Consider the following 23,159-nt stretch of genomic DNA (forward strand, 5'->3'; position numbering starts at 1 on the left):
TGACTCCACTCAAATCTTAAATGCCTACTTTTTTTTTGTAGTCACTGAGTTCCCCCTGCAGCAGGACTGAAACAGTGATATTGCCTGCTGTGGCTCTGAGTAATGTTTTTATTCAGTTGTTCAGTAGTTCCTTTAACGTTTTATTTTCTCCATGTTTATTCCAGCCATCGCCAAGGCAGGAATCTATTTTCCATTCCTTTAACATGATTACCAATTGTATGTACGCACTGGTAAAGGGAATGGAACACAATTTGTGTTCCAGGGTTAGGTACTTGTACTTTACTTGAGTATTTCCATTTTATCCCAGTTTATACTTCTTCTTCACTACATTTCAGAGGGAAAATATTGTACTTTTTTCCTCCACTACATTTATTTGACAGCTACAGTTAAAGATTAAGCTTGTACATACAAAACATATAACAGTCTTATAAAATATTATATAAATGTTATGAATATGTTATAAATTAAGCTACATTGTTCGACTTAGCTCCTCCTCCACCAACGACAACAGTAAAATACTATATTAATGCATCAGTAATACTAATCCTATAAGATACTGCAATACATACAGTAATATTAAAGCACTCACATCTGCCATTTTTTGTATTATGACTACTTTTATTTGTAATATTTTAAGCGCATTTTGCTAATAATATTACATTTTCAATGCAGGACTTGGAGCATTTATATTGCAGAATTTCTATTTATACATGAGTGAAGAATCCCGCACCATTTCTTGGTTATCTTTTTTTTTTCATGTCTGTTCAAGCAAAAAAAATCACTTTTGAGTCTGTTTACTTGTAAAGGTTTACAGTTTATAGGTTAAACAATTAATTTAGGAAATCAAAAATTGACAGATTGAGCATTAATGAAAATAATTCATGTTTTGTCACAGGGACGAGTGTTATCAAAGTGACAAACGGAGATAAAAGTTAACAGTGAACTAAGGAAATGAGTGCAGAAACTGTGATGTTATCCACTTCATCAGTGTGCGAGTGCTCCGATCTAATCCACAGAGTAAAAATGACCTTCCATTGACCACCTTTGTAATTACCACTTCTCATAGAGGCTAAATCTCCTTACCTCCAGTGGAGTAATTATCAGTGTGACTCTCTGAAAAGCCAATTGAGACAGTGGTTTATGGACTCCCATAGTGGAACGTGTGGCAGAGCAGTAATGGGGAGCTTGTTTGTCCCCTCTCACCTCTCTTGTTAGAGAATGACAGCTGTGTTTGGACTAGAGCAGTTCTAAAAAATACAGGGTGGGTCACATTGGACAATTTTTATTAACTTCTGCAAGGCTCATCCGCAGCTTCTGATTAGCTCTTAATTTACAGCACGCCTAAATGATGCCAAAGACATTCAGACGGTGGAGCAGTTAGGGCTGATTTTCTGTTCTCAGTATAATTATGTATCTGTGCTGAATAGAAGTGGTGATGCGCATATTCCAACACCAACTACAGTATTGCTTTGTTAGGAAAGTACTCAGTGTACACATACTTATCTTATATAGATTGTATTCACCCTTGTTAACTCAATACATTCTCTTCAAGGTTTTTAGATAATTTCCTTTTTGAGTCCCAGAAAACTTGAATTCCTTCGATATCTGCCTTCTTCTGACCGTACTTGATGCTGTGTGGAGCACACACAGTTTAATGCTCTGAAAGATAGTCAAAGTCCTTTTGTGTAGATGTGATTACTGGTACACTGCATTTACTCTTCATGTTGGCCTTGGCTGGGCCTTTTCTTAAGGCTATATTATGATGGGCACCTATCCGTATAGGCCTTCAAGGCTAAATGCATCAATAGATATTCCTTTTAATGCTATACATTTACAGCTGCAGTTGGTTTGAGGTGACAACAGGTACTTTATGTTGTGTGTATCTTTGGTACAACTCCATCTCACATCATTTACATACATGCACATCACACACTGTGCATTTGTGGCAGGTTTTCAGCATGTCCTGCATGTACCTCAAAGTTTAGGTTGAGTATAAATGTGGCAGATGTGGTATGTACTGTAGGTATGTAAGAATGTTGTCTTCTGTCCTGACTCCACCTGTACACAAACATGTACACACACAAATGATATATAAGATAACTCTTAGGGAATAGTTGTTAACTTAGATGTTGTGCATTGAGAGGAAAACAAGGAGTCGAATCAGCCCTAGAGAGGAAAGTGCTGTAAATGGGGGGTTGGCAGGGACTACTGAGATAGCGCTGGTAATGAGAGAGCAGGCTGCTTTCCCCCACCTTCACTCCTCAACCGCACAGGAAACAAAAATAGCATTTTGTCTGACGAATGAGCTGGCTTTGACCTAGCCTTTCGACCTCTGACAATCAGTCTTGCTTCGTCCCCCACTACTTCAGAAGCCGGGGCCGGGACAGTCAAAGATAACAGTTGATTTCTACTGTGGCACTAAAGCAAAAAAGAAAGAGAGATGGCAGACAGTTTCTCAAAGCTCTGAGGTTGGAGGCCGTAGACTTCTCAGTGCATGGTGTACAATAGTCCCAAGTGATTGTTGTTAAATGGTTAAATGGAGCACAAAATGCCACAGTTCAGCTTGTATCTGATCATTTAGCTGCATGACTCTCTTATATGATCTGGCCCATTCCTCATTATAAACATTAACATAGGCGAGTTATGACAACAGTGAAAGTGGGACCCTTGCTCTTACACCCTCAGGCGTGATGATCAAGTGGGAGCGCTGCTTGCATCGCATCGTGAATATGAAACACAACAAAGAGACAGTGGGAGATATAATGAGCACTATAGGATCCCAGCACTCTTTTGCCCTCTCTCCATCATAAGTGAAGCTACCACTCTCATCCTCGGCACTGTGTCTGCTGGAGTAAGGAGGACAAACAATTAGCTGAGACAAGCTGTTTGGATTATGTGCTCAACCAAAGCAATCAGACAGCTTTGGTTAAAAGAATGAGCTTCAAAATGCCAGTTGCCCCGTAAGAGAGGAAGGGAGGGTCAGTGGTCCTGACAGTCTTAACAAGATGACAGAATTTATAAAGCACTGCTGTTAAAGAATATAGTACCTGCGGTGTAGCCCTTATAATAAGGCCACATGGGGCTTCTTTCATATTCCCTCTGTATTTGTTTTCTTTTGCCTCTTATTTTTTGTTGTACCTCTTGTTCCTCGGCGTAATGGTTGGCGCTGCAGGAAATTCTCCAGTCGTCTTTGATCTTCGCCTGGTTTCGATAATTTTTTGACAGAAATCTCATTTTACCCCCCTTTTGTTTTCTCAGTCTTTGTTCCCTTTTATTCCATCTTTAAATAGGGCTCAACATTTTGTCGTTGCGAAGTTGCAAAGGGGGAAAGAGCTGGTCCTGTCAGGGGCTTGGCGCTTGCTAGACAACTTGCCCAAACATTTCAAGTGAGAATTGGACTCTTGCCGTTTGCACAGGTGATATATAATTCATGATGGGGTTGCGAGAGAGGTGTCAATGTGTCAGGAGGTAGAAGAAATGTAAAAGTGTACTGTTTACTGGCCCAGAGACGCTGGCTTTCTTTTGCTGCGCTTCTGCACAGTGAGGAAAGAGGAGGATGATCTGATCTTCATCAAATGTTCATATGTGCCTGTCCTAGAGTCGTAGTGACCACACTAATCAAAGACTTGTCTGCCCTGATGTTTTATTCATCTTTTATGAGGCAACCATAGTTAAATTATTTAAGTGCATTGATTCTGTATGTATACAAGCTTGTCTACGCCTGTGTTCACAATTGCTCGGCTGTATTATCAATATATGTTCACAAACACTCTTTTGTTATTCAGTCCTTTGTGTTTCAAGTCATTTTAATTTTAGGTTGTAGTGAATAGTCTCTCAAAAATATATATATATATATATATATATATATATATATATATATATATATATATATGTGTGTGTATTGTATATATATATATATATATATATATATATATATATATATGTATATACATGCAACATGTATATACCTTTACCAAATCTATAATTAGGGAATTGAACACATTTTTTTCTTTTGTTTATGTCATTGAGAGAAAATATATTTCTTTAAATAAGTCTTCATCTTTAAATTTTTTGAGCAAATATGTGCACTCAGTTAAAACCTTTTACTTTTTAATCTTTTAATTGTCCATTTGGATTGCTTTACACAATTTGACGATTCTAATCTAATGGGCCATTCGATAATGCACAATAAACTTATTTTTCAGTGAGCAAGATTGATTAATTTAGAACTTCTAGACAGTATTTATACTATGCTTTACTCTGTGTCTATCTTGCTTTTTAATCATAGGTATAATACTTTCAAAATGTTCTCATAATTTATTATGGGAACTATCCTAACCTCCCCTGGCCCCAGTTTAAGGTAAATCTGTTACACTCCATAACACTTTCTTTCTGTAGTGCAGTCCAGTGTGTGAAGTCCCGTCAAATATCAACATTCGGATCAGGTCTTCTCCCCTCTGAGCTTGTATTATTCTTTTAATCCACAGAAAATCATGTTGGATCCTGTCATGGTATTTATCCTTTTGTTTTCTATACAAAGCTGTAACATCACAGAATCAAAGGCAACAGATGAACTGTCTGTAGGTCATTTTGGAAACAATATATTCAAAAATGTAAAGTAATTTGTATATATATATATATATATATATATATATATATTGCCCTTTGCATTTAGAATGACCTGTAAATAAAATTGTTGTCACTTTATACATACAACAGTTTTTTCTAGAATATAGTTTCTTTTAAGGATTTTCTCCTGTGTTTGACTGAAAATAGACTGTCAAGAGCTTTCTGAATGGGAGCGCAGGTATAAAAACACTTTTCTATCCATCATATCTGTGTGGAAACTCAGTTTGTCCTTTTTTCTATTTAAGGAGCTGTGAAGGTCAGGTTAGATGTTGTTTTTTAGCCCAATTCTCCACTTATAGTATTACGGTTGATACTGACATTATTTGTTGTCTATGTTGTGGTATGGATTTATGTATGAACTGATAGAAGATCCACCACATTCTGCATTCAGATGTTTATGAGTAAACTGCCATAGAAAATCACCATGAAGTTGAGGTGCACCTGCACAGTGTTTACACCAATATATTTTTATATTTATTTTATATTATATTTGAGGTGGACATTCTGGGTCCATAGGAGTATTTGCATGTTGGTCTGTCTGCAGTCTGTCTCAGCTTGAGTGTTAAATGTTTTTTTTTTTAAAACAGCATAAAAATGTATAAGCATTTAAATGTAGAAATTAGGTTCCAATGACATGCCATTATTGGATCCAATTAGTTAATGGGTTTATTTCTGAAGTCTTCCAGTGAAGATGGATGTCTCTTTCCTATGAGATTTTAAGCCATTAAACCAAAGATTCTGACATTCTCCAAGTGACAAAGAAGACTTTTGGCTCCAGAGAGAGCAATTATATCAGCCAGGCATGATAGCTTTGTCCTCCAACTAGCTAAATTAAATTCACTGACTCTATCATGCAGGCTAAAAACCCTGGAGGACCTTGTTGTGGCTCCATGCAATTTACATCTGTCTCTCACTATTCACCCTATGCAACCCACACCTCCATGTGTATATCTATCTGAGGTGTGAGCATATTCTTCAAATAATGAGGGATTCATGTTTAAGTGCTAAAACACAGGCTGTCAGTCCAAACTCATTTGTGTATGTTGCACTCTATTTGGAGAGTTCAGGTCTCCAGCACAAAGAAGAATCAAACAACTCACTGTTCTTTCATCAACAGCTACCTCATCACTGAACTCCCAGCTCCAACACCTGCAGCAACTCCAACAGATGCAGCAGCACCACCACCAGCAGCAACAGCAGCAGCAACACCATCACCAACAGACCCTCTCCCACGCCCAGAACCAGCTGCCATCCCAACATCACATAACCCCTCCCAGCCAGCAGCTGACCTCTGTCCCCTCTCCAGGCTCTACCTGCTCCTCCACCTCTGGACAACCGCAGCACTCCCCGCCGCACCGGCCAAGTCAGTCGCCGGCCCGCAGCCTTCCTTCGCCAGTCACCCCACCCATGTCTTTACCGGTGAGTCTGTCAACTGCACCAATCCAACGTTTTCGGATTCAGATTCTGACAATTTACATTTAAATAGCCGTTTAAATAGAGCTTTGACCCTTTCAGTGTTTTTTCAGTTCATGAAAGTTAATTGTAAAATTTTGGTTGCCTAAAATATCTTGCAATATCTTGCACCTTGCTAACCAAGCTCGATAGCTAGCCCTAGCGTTAGCTGGTTACTTTAATTTAGCGCTCCTCCCAGCTCCACCCTCTCATCCAAATATGGTCACTTCTGCCTCTAAAAAAACAAGATGGCGATGGCCAAAATGGCAAACTCGAGGCTTCAAAATGGTAGTTCACAAACTAATGGGTGACGTCACGGTGGCTATCTTCACTTCTTTTATAGAGTCTATGTATGCAACTGATTGGAATCCTTTTTTATTTGTGTAAGGTAACATGAGTCACCTCTTGGCTGTAATTTGAGACAATCTTACTCTAACTTTCTTTTTAGGCTTGCACAAATTTTTAATATATATTATTTATTTTTGGCGTAAAATGATGATGAGTATTTCATTTGGATTGGTTACTTCTGACTAATCACTGATTTCATTAATCCAATATATCCACCCGTATCAACAGCAATACAGATCTAGTATGCAAGATTGGTGCTTTGCTGAGATAGGCTCTCAGAAATGATCAGCATCCTTTTGCCTATTCATATTTTCATGGACACAATAAATTAAGTTCATCACAAGAACCATAAAAAATACCCGTCTAGTTACTTACTACAAATTAGATTTGTAATTCCTGTAATTCTCCACTAAAAGAACCAAAGTGCTTAAGCAGTCAACACAATGCTCGATTCTCTGTCAGCACTTGATCTTTATCAAGTGGCAGCATTTGAATGGAGGCCGGCAGCTCTTCTGTTTATGTGGAGCTATTAGAATATGCATCTTGTTGCTGAAGCCTTGACGTACTTGAGCACATCCAACCTCACAACCAGACAAGAAGCACGACTCACATCCTCTTACGGCAGATTCAGGAGGGATTCTGAGGTTATCTAAACTTGGACTTTCTGGCTGTAATCAGCCTCTTAATCTTTGTGCTCTTCCTACTCAACCTCCTTTTTAGTCACTTTGTCCGTCCATCCATCTCGGCCCTTCTGTCCGTCTGGCTGTCACTGTGTGACGATAATAACCTATTTTATATCCCTGTGGTTTCATTTCTGGTGGAGACTGGCCAGGGTCGCCTTTCTGTCCCTGGTAACATTCATCAGCGTCAGACCCTTATTGGGTTGTGGTGCAACCTTCTTTATGGCCAGGATGAGCTGGGCTATTTGTTTCTCCCCTTGCAGCCCTCTCCGGCCCTGTCATGGCCTAGTGAGACTCAGCAGGAAAAACAGCCTCTGGATTTAATGGGCTCCAAAGGCTAGTCGCTACATCGCACCAAACACACTGTCCAGTCCGACTGTGGATACGAGGGCTACTGACCAACATACAGATTCACACATTAAGCTTGCATCAATGTACAAAGACCTTGGATAATAGATACACTACAATCAGACTATCCAACTCATAAGTCTCTGATTATATATAATAAGGAATATAATAGGAAACCACTGCTTTGTTGAATATCCTAGACTCTTTTTTTTTTTTCTCTGACTCACAAAGTAAGCAGAGTTACTTTAGAACAAGCAGCACTGCATTGATAAGACTGAGACACTTAGCTTTATACAGATTTCTTCTTCTAAAAGAAGCAGTGAGGCTGATTATGATGACTGAGGATGGACCTCCCTTGAGGGGGGCCAAAGAGGCTACATCAGGTATCATTAAGATATTGCCTCATCAAATAGGATTATGGAATGTGTGTTTGTGTGTGTGTGGGCGAAGCAGAATGGCCATAAAAGGTTTAGTTTCTCTGGGTCAGTGCTGGTGTTGTCAAAGAGTGTGTCACCCAGTGAGGAGCTCGCCCAAGGACAGGTCGCAGCCTCAGCACCCACTCAAGGCTGCAATAGGATTTAAAACGTAGCTCCGCCTCTCTCCACCGCCTAAAGTTTTTAATTCGGGGAGACTCCCTGAGCAGAGACTTTCTCACAAACACACGTGAATTGTCACAGTGATCTTTCTTTTGTTTGTTTTAATTGAAAACACAGAAGGGCATTTCTGGTGTTTCCACGCTTCACCCAGAGGAACTGGTCTGTGTAGTAAAGTCGAGTCATAATTACCATAATACAATCAGCATTACACAGATAACACCCCTATTTCCTACTGTCATTATTCAGACGTGCAGAATCACCCAGCCGTTCAACTATTTGCTGAAAATACAGCACAGAGCTGCAGAGAGACAAACACTCATTATGTTCCAATTAATGTCCCATTGTAATTCTCTTCTCATGGGAGGTGTGCGATCTGCTTCATAAACCCGAACTGAGGAAATCCTGAGCATTCATTACATCCCTAGTGTTTTTAGTGTTTGGTGTTTTTAATTTGTGAAAAACAGAATTCATTATTGGCTCATTAATATCCCGATTAGAATAAGAATCACACCACAACAGACTATGTCCCCTTGAGTCAATGGTCTCTCAGATTACTGCAGCTAATTTGGTTAAACAGAGTAAGAATTTACCTTTCTACCCCGCCCACAGCCTCTCTGCTCCCCAACATGCAGAGTACAGTGAGATGTTGCCTGTGGCTGCCTGAAATAGCCACCACAGGGATGACAAATAGACGGGGGGAGATTATGAAATTTGCTTAAGTGTGTTAATGGGCTGATTGCGGGAGCCCGCTGGATTTTGCTGGAAGTTGATTGATTAGAGCTGCAGGTTTTTTCCACGCCCGGAGAGCTCAGGGATTTGACGGGGTAAAGGCGCTCGCCAAGTCTGTTACACCGGAATTGATCTTAATTAGATCTGAAAGACCTGCCACAGCAGAATGGTCGCGGCGATTAAAATGAAAAACAGGAGAAATTACTGATCAAATTAATCATAATGTCGGGCTACAGCTGTAGGTTTGGTGTAATTTGCCACTCCAGTGAGTTACATCAGCCCAGGCAGGGAGAGGAGAGGTAGTACATACTGATCCGTGGCAGCGGGAAGCTTAGGCCAGCCTATCAACTCTCTTATTCCAGTTTGTACGCACCAGACCCTCCTGACCCTGCTGCGCCATCCAGTGGAGCCCCAAAATCTCTCTCTCTCTCTCTCTTTCTCTCTCTCTCTCTGTGGCTCTGATCTAATTAGTCACTTTTTATTGTTGTTTTTTGCCAAATCCTTCTACATTATGTCTTTGAGCAGCATCAACACTGAGCAGTCTCTACATTGCTCTTGTCATGGCTGTCTTGTCACTGGCATGTTGTGTGTTAGCTAATAGCCTCTGACCTTGGTCCAGTGTCTGGCTGGCTGGATTTTGGGGGGCCTGACGGAGAAGGAAGTGTCCTGTCTTCCTCCTCAGTCAGACTCCTGCCGTCTGTCTGTGTGTCTGTCTCTACTCCCCTTCGCAGTCGTCTCCTTGATCGCTGTCAGAGCCCCACACTGGGCCTGTCCACTCTCCAGCCGCACACTCATAGGGGTAATTACAGCCTAGAGGCCTGCCTCCCATCCCTGTGCTCCACAATTTACCACCAAAGCGTCCACAGACATCTCTCTTCTTCCCCACTGCACCCCGACATCACAGGACCGCAGGGCCTCAGACCCACAAGTGCTGCAATTACCTGAGACTCTCCACTATCCTTCTCTCTCTCTCTCTATCTCTCTCTCTCTCTCCTCACTCTCTGTTGCTCTCTCTTCTTCCCCCCCGCTCCCCTCTCCACCCCTCACTATTCCCTGGCAATCAGCCTTCATTAGAAGCCTCTGGTGAAAACCCATCGTCACCAAGGTCAGCGGCTGCCAACCACAACGGCCTTTCAGAGGCCTAGCTGTCTGCACTCTCCATCTCTCCTTGCCATTCTCCCCTCCTCCTCCCATTCGCTCCACCATCCTCCTCAAGTCTCTAGCCCATCTCTGCTGCTTTTGTCTCCAGCTGAGGCCCCTTCAGACACTCATGTCACTGTTTTACGCTGCAGTGCACTTTTACTTATGTCAACCGCTGTTAAAATCACCACTGTCCAATTTGCTCCAAATGTGTCTTTTTTTATGGGCGGTGGGCGTCTTTCCCATTATATTAACATGTGTATTAAATGACCCTTGCACATCGATTAATTGATTTTCCAGATCAGCTCCACATCTATTCAATTTAGCAAAACCTGCCGCCATCATTCCACTGGGTATTAAATCAAAATTGAAATGACAAGCTCAAATGTAGACCAAATGGCTCATACTGTGGCTTGTCGATGAAACTGGCAACGCTTAAGTTGAGGAAAGAGTCCATTATCTATCGAATGTCTCATAATTCAACTGTGATGTCTGGTTTGAAAAAAGATTTCAGAGTTTATTAATAGAAATGTTAAAGATGTTTTTTAACTGACTTCTTGCAATAAACTACTTTGTGCAACTCCAAAACACATTTTGATTGCTTGTGAAAGCCAAACAAATTCCTGTTAGTCAAAGTCACAAACCAATTTTGTTTGCTTATTCAAGGTTGTTCAGTTAGAGAACTGAGGTAGTAGTAGTAAGTGCTTGGCCATGCCTATTAATATTAATAAGGGCATGAGGGCTTATTCTGATATTGTTTAGACGATTAGATTTTAGATAAATAATCATTAAAAATGTGGATATAAGACTAAGTGGTTAAAGGAAAATAATAAGAACAGCTCGAATCAAGAAACTTGAGTGATGACAGAAAATGACGTCACTTTACTGTAATGCAGCCTTCAAAACCAGGAGAAGACAACACTTACCATATTAGGATATCCAAAATCTAAGATGATATCTAGTTTCATATCCCGATATTGATATATTGTCAATATATTGCTCAGCCCTACATTAAAAAAAGATTTAGTTTTTCTCAAAAAAAAAACATTCAGACCGCCATGTTGGGAGATACATTTTCAGAAAACATAATTAATCATGTAAATGTAAAAAAAAAAAAAAAGAAAGTTAATTTAACAGTGGAAAATGGCTTGGGGGGGGGGTATGGATTCTCAGTCTAATTACTTTCTCAAATCCAGGCGTATTCTTACATTTCACATTAATCTTCAAGTGAAGGGAAAAATCTGAGTCCATTATCCACAATAACACATGTTTTAAAATCACAATTTTCTAATAAAACTTTTAAATATGTATAAATGTTATGTGGTGCCAGACTGTGTGCTGCTAGTTTTGGTTGTGTGGCTTAGAGCATGAACAGGCCCTCAGCTCTCCAGCAGCTCAGCCTAGCCTCTTATTAATGCACAGGAGATCCGGCTCTTAAGAAGGCAGAAAATTGCCTTACATAACAAGCGCTCCACAATTTAGAAATACAAATGTGCACTGTTGACTGAAGCAGAAAATAAGACTGTTGCCCATCAACAGAACCACATTTCATATGAATAATTATAAAGCATGGGAGCTAGATGAGGAAAACAACCTGACCATGACAGCTCTACTACTTTTATTTACTATAAATGAGGGATTAGGCAGGAAGGAAATCTACAGACTTAAGGACCAACGATGAGCCCTGAATTTATAAATAGGGAGAAACTTAAATTTATCATATCATCATTCAGAAGGATCATTTGGAAAACTGTGGAGGCTCCCTCAATTATAAAATTACATCTACAGATGGTACTTGCACTTACTTTTTTAGCTTTTCTGGTTTTGTTGTGTTTTCAGACTTCACCTCAGTTGAAATTTTCTTTGCTTTTTGAGGTCTGCGATTCTTTTAAACATGGCCCCGCTACTCTCATGGTGGGCAGAGGGCTTCCAGCTCCGTCACCCTGCAGAACACCCAGCAGAAAGGCACAGCTCCCTGATCAGCCCACATGCACATTGGGGGTAACACGCATTAGACGCCCACAGGGGAGCCCTGAGATGGAGCACCAAGCCAGGGCTCACCTAACAGTGGATAAGGAATAGGGTTTCTTTAATTATGAGGCAGGGTTGTGACATTGAGTTCCCCCCTTCCTCCTCCAGCAGGCTCCCAGACACTGTCTAAGTGCTCCGCTCCGCTGAGGAGGCCAGTCCCCCCGCGGGGCGCGATTCCACTGCCTGTAATTTCTGATGCCCATTAGTGACCGCAAACAGAGCACCGGTTCACACAAGCAATACAGCCAAGCAGCGCTGCCACGCTGTAAAAAGACCCTTCTAATGCAATGTTATTGCATTATGCCCTCCTCATAGACCAAGTCAAAAGGCCCATTTGTGGTCCCTGCAGAATATTATCAGAAATTCTTCTCCAAAGAGTTTTCAGTCATGGTTAGCGGAGACAAGATTTGGTATATATTTTCCATGTATAGTTGGCTGCGTAAATAGAAATTCCTCTAAACTCTGCTACCCTGAACTCTATGAGGAGCATTTTGCGTTTAATTTTTTTCCTGGTGGGTGATTTTATGCTGTTTTTCATTATGGGATTTTGCAATTGATGCAGTTTTGTAAATGGACTCAACTAAAATGCAAGAACAATGCATTTTCTTAAGTCAACTCCTTAAGCAGGGGAGGCTCAGAAGTCAAAACTCGAGGAATCAATACAAATACGGCTGGTAAATGTCGTCAATTCATCTCTCCACTTATGCTGATTTAGCTTTTGCCAACGAATGTGTATATTTTGGAGAAAAAGAGAGAGAGACCATGAAGCAGAGAGACATAGAGGGAGGGGAGGGAGGTGGATTTATTGATCAAGGGTGACCACATCTTAGCCACAGAGCCCCTCTCTCGTGATTAATCTTAGGGCTTAGAGTTGGCCAATGACACATGACAGGCCTCCCCCTCAAACTCCTCCATTTCTCTTCATTACTGGCTGTATTTTTGGACACCACAGTGGAGAGTAATCATTTACCTTTATTGTGTTTATAAAGCTGCGGCATGGATGACCCTTCCTATATTGAATTGAGGACATCAAAAGATCACTGGACATTGATTAGAAGGATATTAAAGTCATTCAAATGCTATATTTATATGTCAAACAACAGCAGAGTGAAAAGAGAAGCCATTTCCAACTAAATGAAAATGAATGGTATCTAGTTGCTGCAATGGAAACGAAACTCTTAAAATCATGCAATATGTTTTATTATGTATTGAATATTTGAGGTAATTGTCATCCAAAGACTGGGGAGAGTTTTCAATAATACACCAAAATAATAGTGTTCATAATGTCTTTATAGTCCAATCGCATGACTTTAATGATTTTTATTTTTCATTTTCTCACAGCAACCAAAAAACGTAGCCATGTATCCACTTTAAAGTCATAGCCAGAGCAGCAGTAGATTTACTACAACACAGGTTTAATGCTGCTATGATTTCCAACCCAACACAGGTATGGTACAGAAATAACTGCACCAAATATGTCACATCATGAGCTGAAATGGTCAGCACTTTTCTGTAGATACTTAATCACCAAGTAGTTTCAAATTTAATACATCTGGAAACGCCTAAATATTATAGATCATTCTTCAGGAAGAGAAATAGTGTAAGAGGAATGTAGTATAACTTATATTTGTACTCATGGAGTGTCCCCTAACCAGAGGAAATACATTGCTGCTGTGATTGATGACAAAGAACCCACTCTGAACCTCTGTGCCTCACAATTATCAACAAATGGGCTGGAGCGGATTTTATGTAATGATTAAAGCTGCTGTTAATTTCACATGAGGGTAATGAGAGGGGAGATTGACGGCCACTGTCCGACACTCCATCATCCCTTTATAGTTAGTTTAAACGTTTTCACGACTCTTTTCCTCCTTCATTTGCATTTTGCCTCATTAGATATGGCCATTTCTGAGGCAGCCTGCGATATCCATTTCCTGGAGTTAATGCATTTTATTTGATCAGCCAAACCTCCTCAGTTAACTAGCTGTCATTCTGCTGTTTCATATGACATCACTCCATTAGCACCCACCATGCCACCTCCACATTCAGCCCGCTGCCACCACCATCCCTCCACTGCCTTAAGCAATTACAATGTCCAACCGTCTCCGGATGCAGCGTTATTGTATTCTGCCGGGTGTTATCTGCCCCAGTTGTTCTATCCGTCTTTCACTTCCCAATATTTTTTCTCAAGAATGGCTCTTTTTGGGGTTTATTTTTCACAACGGCTGGAGCAGAGGCCCAGTGGTGAGCAATAGCCAGGGCTCTGAGGAATCAGAGTGCTTGGCCACAGTGCGAGGCCCCGCTAACCAAGGGACCAAAGGTGTTTTGGAGGGCCTAATGGCATTTTGATGTTCATAAGCACAGCGGATGTGAGTGAGGGGAGACAGGGAGGTAGGGGAGAGGCCATTTTGGGGGAGGAGGAGGAGAGTCAGCAGAGGACTGTCAGCGTAATACAGTGGACTGACAGAATTTTTTTTTTTTTTAAAGGTTTTTTTTTTTTTCCAAGTAGGAAAAGAGCAGGGAGCAGACAGAGATGTGGGGCCAGGATCAACTAGGGAAACTTCCATGTTGTTCCAGAGGACATTCTTCTCTGAAACAATACTGCTATTGACTGGTTTTGCCTACTTTGAAGTACTTTTGGCTGAGTGGTAGCGTAACGCATTGGCCGTCTCACATTTCTACGGAAAGGACTTTTTGGAAAGGAAAATATTAAATTCTATTTCTCGACAAAAGTTTACATATAGCTGTTTTCATTGTCAATTAAAAACTTACTGACCACTAATTTGCTGAATCATTCTCTGTGGTCGTATATTCTCTTTTCTCTGATATATTAGATAAATGTTTGATTCTGTTGTTGAATCATAGATGAGCAGAAACTAAGTGTTACACACTGCTGAAGCCTGAGCGTAAATCTGCCTGCCTGCTGGTGTCTGCACTATGTTGTCCATTTATCTTTGCTCTTTTTTGTCTTGTGCAGGCCCTGAAAAAAAAGCAATTAAGTTTAAAACGGCCACATGAAAAGAGCAAAACCAAGAATAAACTCCAGTTAGTTTGTGTCAGACAATTTTGGTTTCCAGGGGTCCCTCCACGGTTTGCGGGGACGCTATTTTTCCCTCTATTCCTGAGATTACACGGGTTGCTGCACCAGGTGACCCTCATGGTCAAACAGGCAACAGAGAGCCTGGCGGAGTTTAGATTCGCTCTGCCTTCATACCGTCCAGAGAAAAAATGCATTTTTAACAATTTGCAGGCTTTTTTTGTTCTTTCAGAGACACTTGTTTTGTGTTTGCTGATCTCTGTCTAGCCCTTTATATTTGGCTATATTAAACTGTGATAGTGCCGAGAGAGATGGCAGTTGTGGTGACTTAAAGGTGGCAAGATGATGTCACATAATATAATGGAGGCTTGAGTGTCTTGACAAAATAAAACTGCAATGTTCTAATATTTCTACATTTTTGACTTAAATTTAACATTTCAAACATTTCTTCAACAAACACTGGCTTCAGTTTATATTTGTTATTCCAACACTGACCACACTGGTCTATGCTGCTGAAAATCCTCTTGACGCCCCTTTTCATGAAATGAAAAGATCGAAACACAATGGTTAACATGCAGGTTCTGCAAACTGGAAGATCACTGTTTATCTTCTCCAACACATGCAATCAGTACAAATGCTAGGCTGGTCTGTCATTTTGTGCCTCCCGCCGAGGTGTTGAGAGGAGTCACCGTGGCGGAAAATCACCTGTTTAGGTGTTGAACACAGCCTCACCTCTCCTTATTCCTGGCTCTCCTTCTAACTGCTATCCATATTACCCAGTGCCAGGAAGATGCAGCAATAAAACCTGCTCTCTTTTCACCTAGATTTACCAGAATAACATAGCACCTGAAAGGGCTATTATCGAATGAAACACAATGATAATATTTCAAATCAATCTGAAAGCTTCTCCCAACAACCAATCACTCACGCAATGACACCAAGCACAGCAGATTTTCAGGGAGACCCGGGGTGTGCTCGCCCGGGCAGATCACATTATCTGTGTGTTGATCTGTAGCCTCTTTGTAGATCTGTTTAACTGGCCATGTTGCATTTTCTCAGTGTCTCCATTCACTATTACAACACCCATAATACTGGATTTTCACCAACCTGGCTTAAAGACCCCTTTTATCAACACTTAAGAAGGCATTTTATATTCTGAAAACATAAACTACCACAACCAGTAGATAGTCCAGGTTTAATTTCTTCCTCTCAACTACTACTTCTACATTTCCCATCATAAATGAAGAGGAAATTATCTGTGAGTATCAGTTCGGCACTGCCTCAAGAAAACTCATTTTAGAATTTTGAAGATTGTGGTGTTATTGTGCATTATACTTGCTTAGACATGTGTTGGCCAAATCCATTTTGGTATATCATTTTGATTACTATTTAAATAACACAAAACTCTTTCTATTCAAAACATGTTTTAACACTTAAGAAAATGACATTGTGCACTGCAAGATGTTTCAGTCTTGTGTTGCTGTCTTAAGCTGCTTTTCTTTTTAAAACATTTTCAACTCATTCTAAAAGCTTTTCAAAACAAAATTATTAATTCACATTTGTCTTTAAGTGGAAAAAAAAGTTAAAAAGGATTGTTTCTTTTTCTGTCTCTTCAAACTAAATGTTACCTACTGCCATCTTTAATTATTAAGTACAGTCTGTACAGTCTTATTGGTTATTGTGGTAATAAAAACAAAAGCTATAATATAGCCATTTGTATATTTATCAGTATATTTGAGTCATATCAGTTAGGGTTAATTCTCACAATATTAATATTAAGGATATTATTCAAAATGTATAAATATCATGATATATATGTATATATATGGCAAATGTTTGCAAAAGTACATGTAAAATAACCAGCATCTATCTCCCAGGCTTAATAACAGTTATTGTTTCATCCCATATTGCACTGTAAATTGTAGTGAAATGAGTCAGGTCTCTACATGAATTAAAATTTCACTATTTAGCAAAGCATACCCTGGGTAAAGGATTGTTTGGTCAAGAAGATGCATCATTAGGAGAAGACTACTCTGCAGCAGATTATTTTACAAGATGCAAGAGTAAACTCTTACATCTGAGTTAGCATCAACTTCAATGTAATGCAAACTACAGTTGTTGGAAGATCCAACATCAGAAATGGTTTAATGAACATATATAGTAATTTTCCTTAAGCGTTAAAGCCTCCAAATTAGCTTACATATTATCCCATAGCGCATATAAATTTGGGAATTTACTATCAAATGTTCCAGCCTGAGGTTCTGTTATCTTTTTCCTTTTGCATGTAATGCCAGAATCAGGTTTGTGGTTTTCTAACATTTGAGACGTCATGATATCCGAAGGACAACTGCTGGACACATAAAAGACAATCTTGCGATTATCGAGGAAAAACTGGATGACTTTCAGACGAGGGGAGGCAATATCAATCACGGCCAATTTAAGGCCACCTACATGAAATATGATTTCATAAGACAAATGCAGTGTCATTCTTAATGTGCTTAACCTTTACTGTCAATGAAAAAGTATTGATCGCTCTGTGGCCTTTTTTCATCATTTGATTTCAGAAAGTGTAATAATATATGGTGGTGGGATAAGATAAAAGATGAATGGCAACTGAATGATTTCAGATGAACAAAGCTGAATTCCCTGCAGAGCACAGAGTGTGGAAAAATTGATGCTTTCAGGAAAATAATTTATTTTACAGCACATTGTATTTTACATAAACCTCATAAAACACATGCAATAGTTTTTATATATAAACTCTGCTTTTAATTCAGCAGTTTTGTTTTGATATGTTTCCTACCAGTATTAGCAGCAGGGAGCAAGCAGTCTGTTTCTAAGCAGTGTTTCTATTATTTCTCTATTCTGTTGAGTAATTGGGAGGTCTCCTATCTCTTCTTGGTCTTTGATCTACTTACTCAACCTAATAAGAATTTGCTCTGCTGCACTACAACCAAATCAGCAGTGCATTTTCAGCCCCCTAATAAGTGGTTAGCTTGATTTATATGGGTAATCTCGGCGATGTGGCGGGGCTCTACAACCTGTCCCTGATGCAAGCAGCCTCTTTTCACAACCACAGGCCAGACCATATGAGTCCATTATAGCGGGGCTAAAGATGGTCATTTTAACCCTCCTCTCCTTCAAAAGTAACCGTGTGAGTGTGCATTATGAAGCAGGTGGAATTCTTAGTCGAAGCGTATTGAAGGGGTTGGCTATACGATACATGGCCACACTGCCTGTCTCTAATGCGAAAGCGGGATGCTGTTGGGCCGTTGCTGCGGGTGGAGAGGCTTGGCTTGGCCCGTGGGGAGCCCCAGGGGCCAGAAGAAACACTTAGAGTGGTAAAATTGCCACTTATTCACAATCACCCTCCCGTTCTCACTGCTCCTCCCCACCCTTGAGCCTCCCACTGGGTTCAGGAGAACAGACCTCTGGGAACTGTATGATGGACTGCATGGCCCTCTCTCCTGGAATATACAGGCCTCACTGCAGTTAGCCTATTCTGGCCTTGGCAACAATGACGCCCCCCACACCGAGCCCTCCTGAACCTGCTTTTTTAGGCATACTTGTAAACATCTGCACGGGTGAACAGATGCAGTTTTAACGAATGATTTCTTTGCCCTCACCAGCTGAATCCATTGGCAAGCCAGGCGGCGGTAGCAGCGGCAGCAGCCATGGGATCCATCGCCGGTTCTCAGGTGTTCGGCAACACCCTGTCAAACCTGCAAGGAGCGTCTGGACAGCTGGTCACCAACGCACAAGGACAGGTGAGTGCTTTGTAGTGGACGCTAACATGCTAAAAAAAAACGACATAATTATACATACATACAGTTTATGAAATACAACTCTTTCCTTGGTAACAGATCTGTAAGAGATGTTGCCGGACTATCGATCATGTACGAATATGCAGCTTCAAATTAAACATTTGTATAGTATTTTAGATCTTTCCTCATAGATTTCTAGTGGTGAGTATGTGTGTTGTCTTGAAACTGTTTGTCTACACTCTAGTAGCCAACCCACCATATATTAAGCTTTTTGGGAATAAACAAAGCCCTTCTTTCTCTTATCCGCATGCGCCTGTCGCAGTAAAACGCTGACCTTGTCATATTTACAGGGTGGCTGCAGAATTGTTCCATCAGTAGCCAGAGGCTTGAACGATGATGCTTGTCATTGTGGGACCCTATCTAATGAATCATCTTATCGCAGGTGCACACAGCACATATTAAAGGAAAATTGTATAGACAATGTGCCCTTTCATGCCACTCTGTGTTATTTACCTTAACCCCTGTTCATTTTTTAACACTTGCACTGTACTTAGTGTAAACTTAACACAAACATGGTGAAACCGAAGCAGTACCTGACATTTCTTTGCACTAAAAAACAAGCCAAAACAACTTTTTGTGTTTTAATTAATTATAATTGTTAAAATTGACATTTAACCGACTGGAATTAGGTTTCAGTACCACCAGTGTGACCATGCCTCATTGTTCATAGTAAAATGTTGTCTGTGTGCGAGCGCTTGATGCTAAACGTTGCTAATGAGACAGTATGGACTTCCCTGGCTCACAAGGTGCCTGAAGCACTAGGAACAGATCACTGTGGATATGGACTTGATGGGATGCTCTGTGCTTTTGTAGTGTCTTGGCAGCTGACAGTCCCTGACATAATCAGGTCACTGAGACGGTCAAAGCCGTGGGCTACAGCCTTTGCTCCCCACCTCATTATTCCACAGTATTATTCAGACAGAGGGCTCTGAAACATGCACTACCATATCAGAAGGTCCCCCCAACACTGAGGAGATTATACAGGCTAATACATACCTCAAACAAGGGTGAAGGTCCACCAAACACACTCTGGGAACTTATGTCAGCATGGAAAAGCTACAGAACAGGATGAGCCGAACAGTGGAGCCGCTTTTTATCTAATTTTGGTTTGTATTTACCAGATAACTGCTTTTAACCATTCAGGGTGATAGAATTGGAATGTATCATCACTGTACTCAATGAGTAAAAAGTCACCTTTCCTTGAATTTAACACATGGTATACTGTCTTTGAACTCTTAATTATCTCTACAACTCTGTCAAAAGACCTTTTCATAAGCGAGCTCTCTGAGGACCTTGAAAAGTTCCGGGTTTGATGGACGTTTGTAGTTCAATATGTTTTTAAACCTTAATTATATTGGCCCCAGCCTCTTTATTCTCCAAGGAGAATCAATGAGGTTCTTTTATCCTCACCGCCTCTACAACAGTGATTAAGGCTGTGGATAAAAGCTAGAATATTGTTAAAACACTCTCACTCCTGATTTTTTTTTCCCCCTTGTGAATCTGTGGCATTTCTATTTAGTACAAATTTTCACTTTGCCTGCATCTTAAATATGGCAGCTAAACTGTGTTGGGAAATGAGGACATTAAGGGCTGTTTCATGAAGCGTACTGTACGTCCTGAAAGGTGTAGACACCGCTGAAATGGTTTGTGTTGTGGCAAATCCCAGTTTGATAAACCCTGGTGGCTTAGCTCTGTGTATGGAAACCCTCTACTCCTTGAATTTTGGCTGTCAGGCCATCCATCCCTTTTACTCCCAGCCTTTGGCCCTGGGGTGGACGGTGCTGGCACTAATGCAGAGAACAACAGGTAAGGAACACATGCACGGTTAACCTGCAATGCAAGTGTGCCCTTTGTATTGATGGAGTCTTCCAGCCCTAAGAGCAAGTGTAACCACAGTGTAAACTGTTATTGCCCTTGTAATTGTAAATCTACTGTAGGGCTGCAACTATTGATTATTTTCAGTATCAATTATTCTGTCAATGCCCTACAAGTTCCCAGATTGCGTGTTTTGTCCAATCAACACTCCAAAAACCAAAGATATTAAATTTATAACAATATAAAACATAGAAAAGCAGCAAATTCTCATATTTGAGATGCTGCATCAAGCTAATGTTTGACATTTTTGTTGGATAAATATACAACTGCACTAATCTACTGTTTCTGCATCTCTTGTATATTTGAGAAAATAAAACAAAGGCTGTTAAATTATTAGAAAATACCTCTCAACCTACCCAGACATGTCTTCTGTCCAGTGCACCATTATGAGGCTGCTGTTTTAGTCTTTGATTTGCTCTGAATGTTAGCTTTTTTTGGACTTGCGTGTTGACACGAGTCCAAACTTCCCAAACATTTCCCCTCTTGGGTCTCAATTCACCGCATGAACAGTGGAGGAGAGAAAATGGGCAGAGATATTGCCTGGCGACCATAGCTAAAGACACAGATTGCCCTGGCTGGAGAGATGAGATGACATTTCTGTGGAAACAAGAGCAGCATAATCTTAATGAGTTCTGCTGGGTGGAGAGAGGCACGTTACTCACATGCCATATGAAGTGGAGCGGGAAGCAAACACAGGATGCCAAATAAAGGCGAACAAACTAAAAGCTACCTGAGGAGAGGGCCTTAGCAGCAGTGAATGAGAGAAGGTCCTGAAAGCTGCTTATTTATGAAATGGTGGTGCGATGAAATCGCATCTTAAGAAATGTAAATGAATGCATGTCTCCATCAAATTTGGGCTTTTTGTTCAAAGTTTCTGCTTGTAGATTTGGAGCACTGCAGGTTCGAAACACATTCACCAAATTTGAGCTGTGCAACCTTCTTAAGAGTAACTTCACTGGTGTACATGATCAGTGAAAACATGAGGAATTTATAGCAAGACCTGATGTTTCAACATTAAAATGAAACCAGTAACTGCAGTCAGTCACTTTAGTCTGAGTCTCACAAGAAACACACAAAGTTAGTCTGTGCATTGTATGTACAATCAATTCTGTAAAGTGAGTTTCGTTAAAGGCACTATATAAATATATATTATATATATATTATTATATATATTATATATATATATATAAATTGTATTATTAGAAGTTGTTCCACAAAGTTGCACTTCTTTAAAACACAGGAAAACAGTGAGAAATGGTATTAAAACAGTGAGAAATGGTATTGATGTGTACATGGTTGGGCTTTTTTTTATACCAAAACAATACTGATTTTGATACCTTAGTTTGGACAATATAAGCATGTGTTATATTATGAACTTTGCCTGAATAGAAGCTAAACCTGAAAAGCTGACCAAACCTGTTTCAGTAATTGACTCTTTTTGATGCTACAAATGCATTTCAGTTGGTACTCAAACAATATTGAGGTTTGATACCCAGGCTTGATTGTCTTAAACTATAAAAAGAGCTGTGAGACACTGCCATGAAATGTGCCTGAGAGTCAGATGGAGAAGCATTGCATGGTGGGACAGGGATGAGAGCTAAGCTGCCAGTTGCCTGCTCTTTTATTATGCTTATAGAACAACCACTTAGTCCAATGACGATGAATAATTGAGCGGAACAAGTTCCCTGCCACAGTGGCATGCAAAGCGGGATCAGTGGGACTCCGGAGACAAGAGCGTCAGGCAGGGCAATAAAATATGCTAAGTGGCAGGAGAGCATTACGGCGAATTTGTAAAGCCGGCGCGGAGAGAGAGATAAATTATCTCTCCCCTAATGCGAAGCAACGTAAGCAAATGAGCCGTGGCAGGGATGAATTACAGATTGTCGGCCCACCTTTCTCTCACTGATCCCTCCCTATTATGTCAAAGAGATGGGGAAGAGGGGAGGGGGAGGAGGACCACGCACTGAAACACATCAGTGGTGGCAAGCGGGAGCCAGACAAGGCTCAGCTAATGCTATGTAGAAGCTGTTTGGAGTTTTGTGTTGAGGTGTAGAAACTTGAACTAAAATATAAACTTTGAGTCAAAGACAGGGCAATTTTTGCAAAAGCAGCTCTTTGCCCAGTTTCCAAATAACCGAATTTGGAATGATGGGCGTCTCATCTATGTTGAGCTGCTCTCTGGTGTAATGAGGCTTGGTGGAGGAGCAATGTCAGCGGGGGGACGGGGCGATGGCTGCTCAGAACCAGTCCCCAGATGACATTAACCTTCATCATGTTGAAGAGGCGCTAAGTCTCCCCTAAAGCGCCACTCTTGGCCACACTGACAGCTCTGAGAGCTAAAACGTTGCAGTGACACTCTGCCGCCCCCTTTGATCTGCCCTTCCTGATTACAGCTACAGAGGAGAGGAAAGCATGGGCTGGGGGGGGGGGGTGGAGGGTGAAGTACCCCTGGGACCCTAAGAGTTGAATT

General features: G+C 40.7%; 1 protein-coding gene across 3 annotated transcripts in view; it reads left to right on the forward strand.

Moving 5' to 3' along the window:
* Positions 1-23,159, forward strand: part of pou6f2 (POU class 6 homeobox 2) — a 76,983-nt gene that overhangs the window by 39,415 nt on the left and 14,409 nt on the right. For all 3 annotated transcript variants that reach the window (XM_039790863.1, XM_039790864.1, XM_039790865.1), the window contains 2 exons: positions 5,747-6,048; positions 18,620-18,757. In XM_039790863.1, the coding sequence (XP_039646797.1) occupies positions 5,747-6,048; positions 18,620-18,757 (440 nt within the window). The remainder of the gene's footprint in view (positions 1-5,746; positions 6,049-18,619; positions 18,758-23,159) is intronic.

The sequence above is a fragment of the Perca fluviatilis genome, chromosome 22 (genome assembly GCF_010015445.1).
Source record: "Perca fluviatilis chromosome 22, GENO_Pfluv_1.0, whole genome shotgun sequence".
Classification (NCBI taxonomy): domain Eukaryota; kingdom Metazoa; phylum Chordata; class Actinopteri; order Perciformes; family Percidae; genus Perca; species Perca fluviatilis.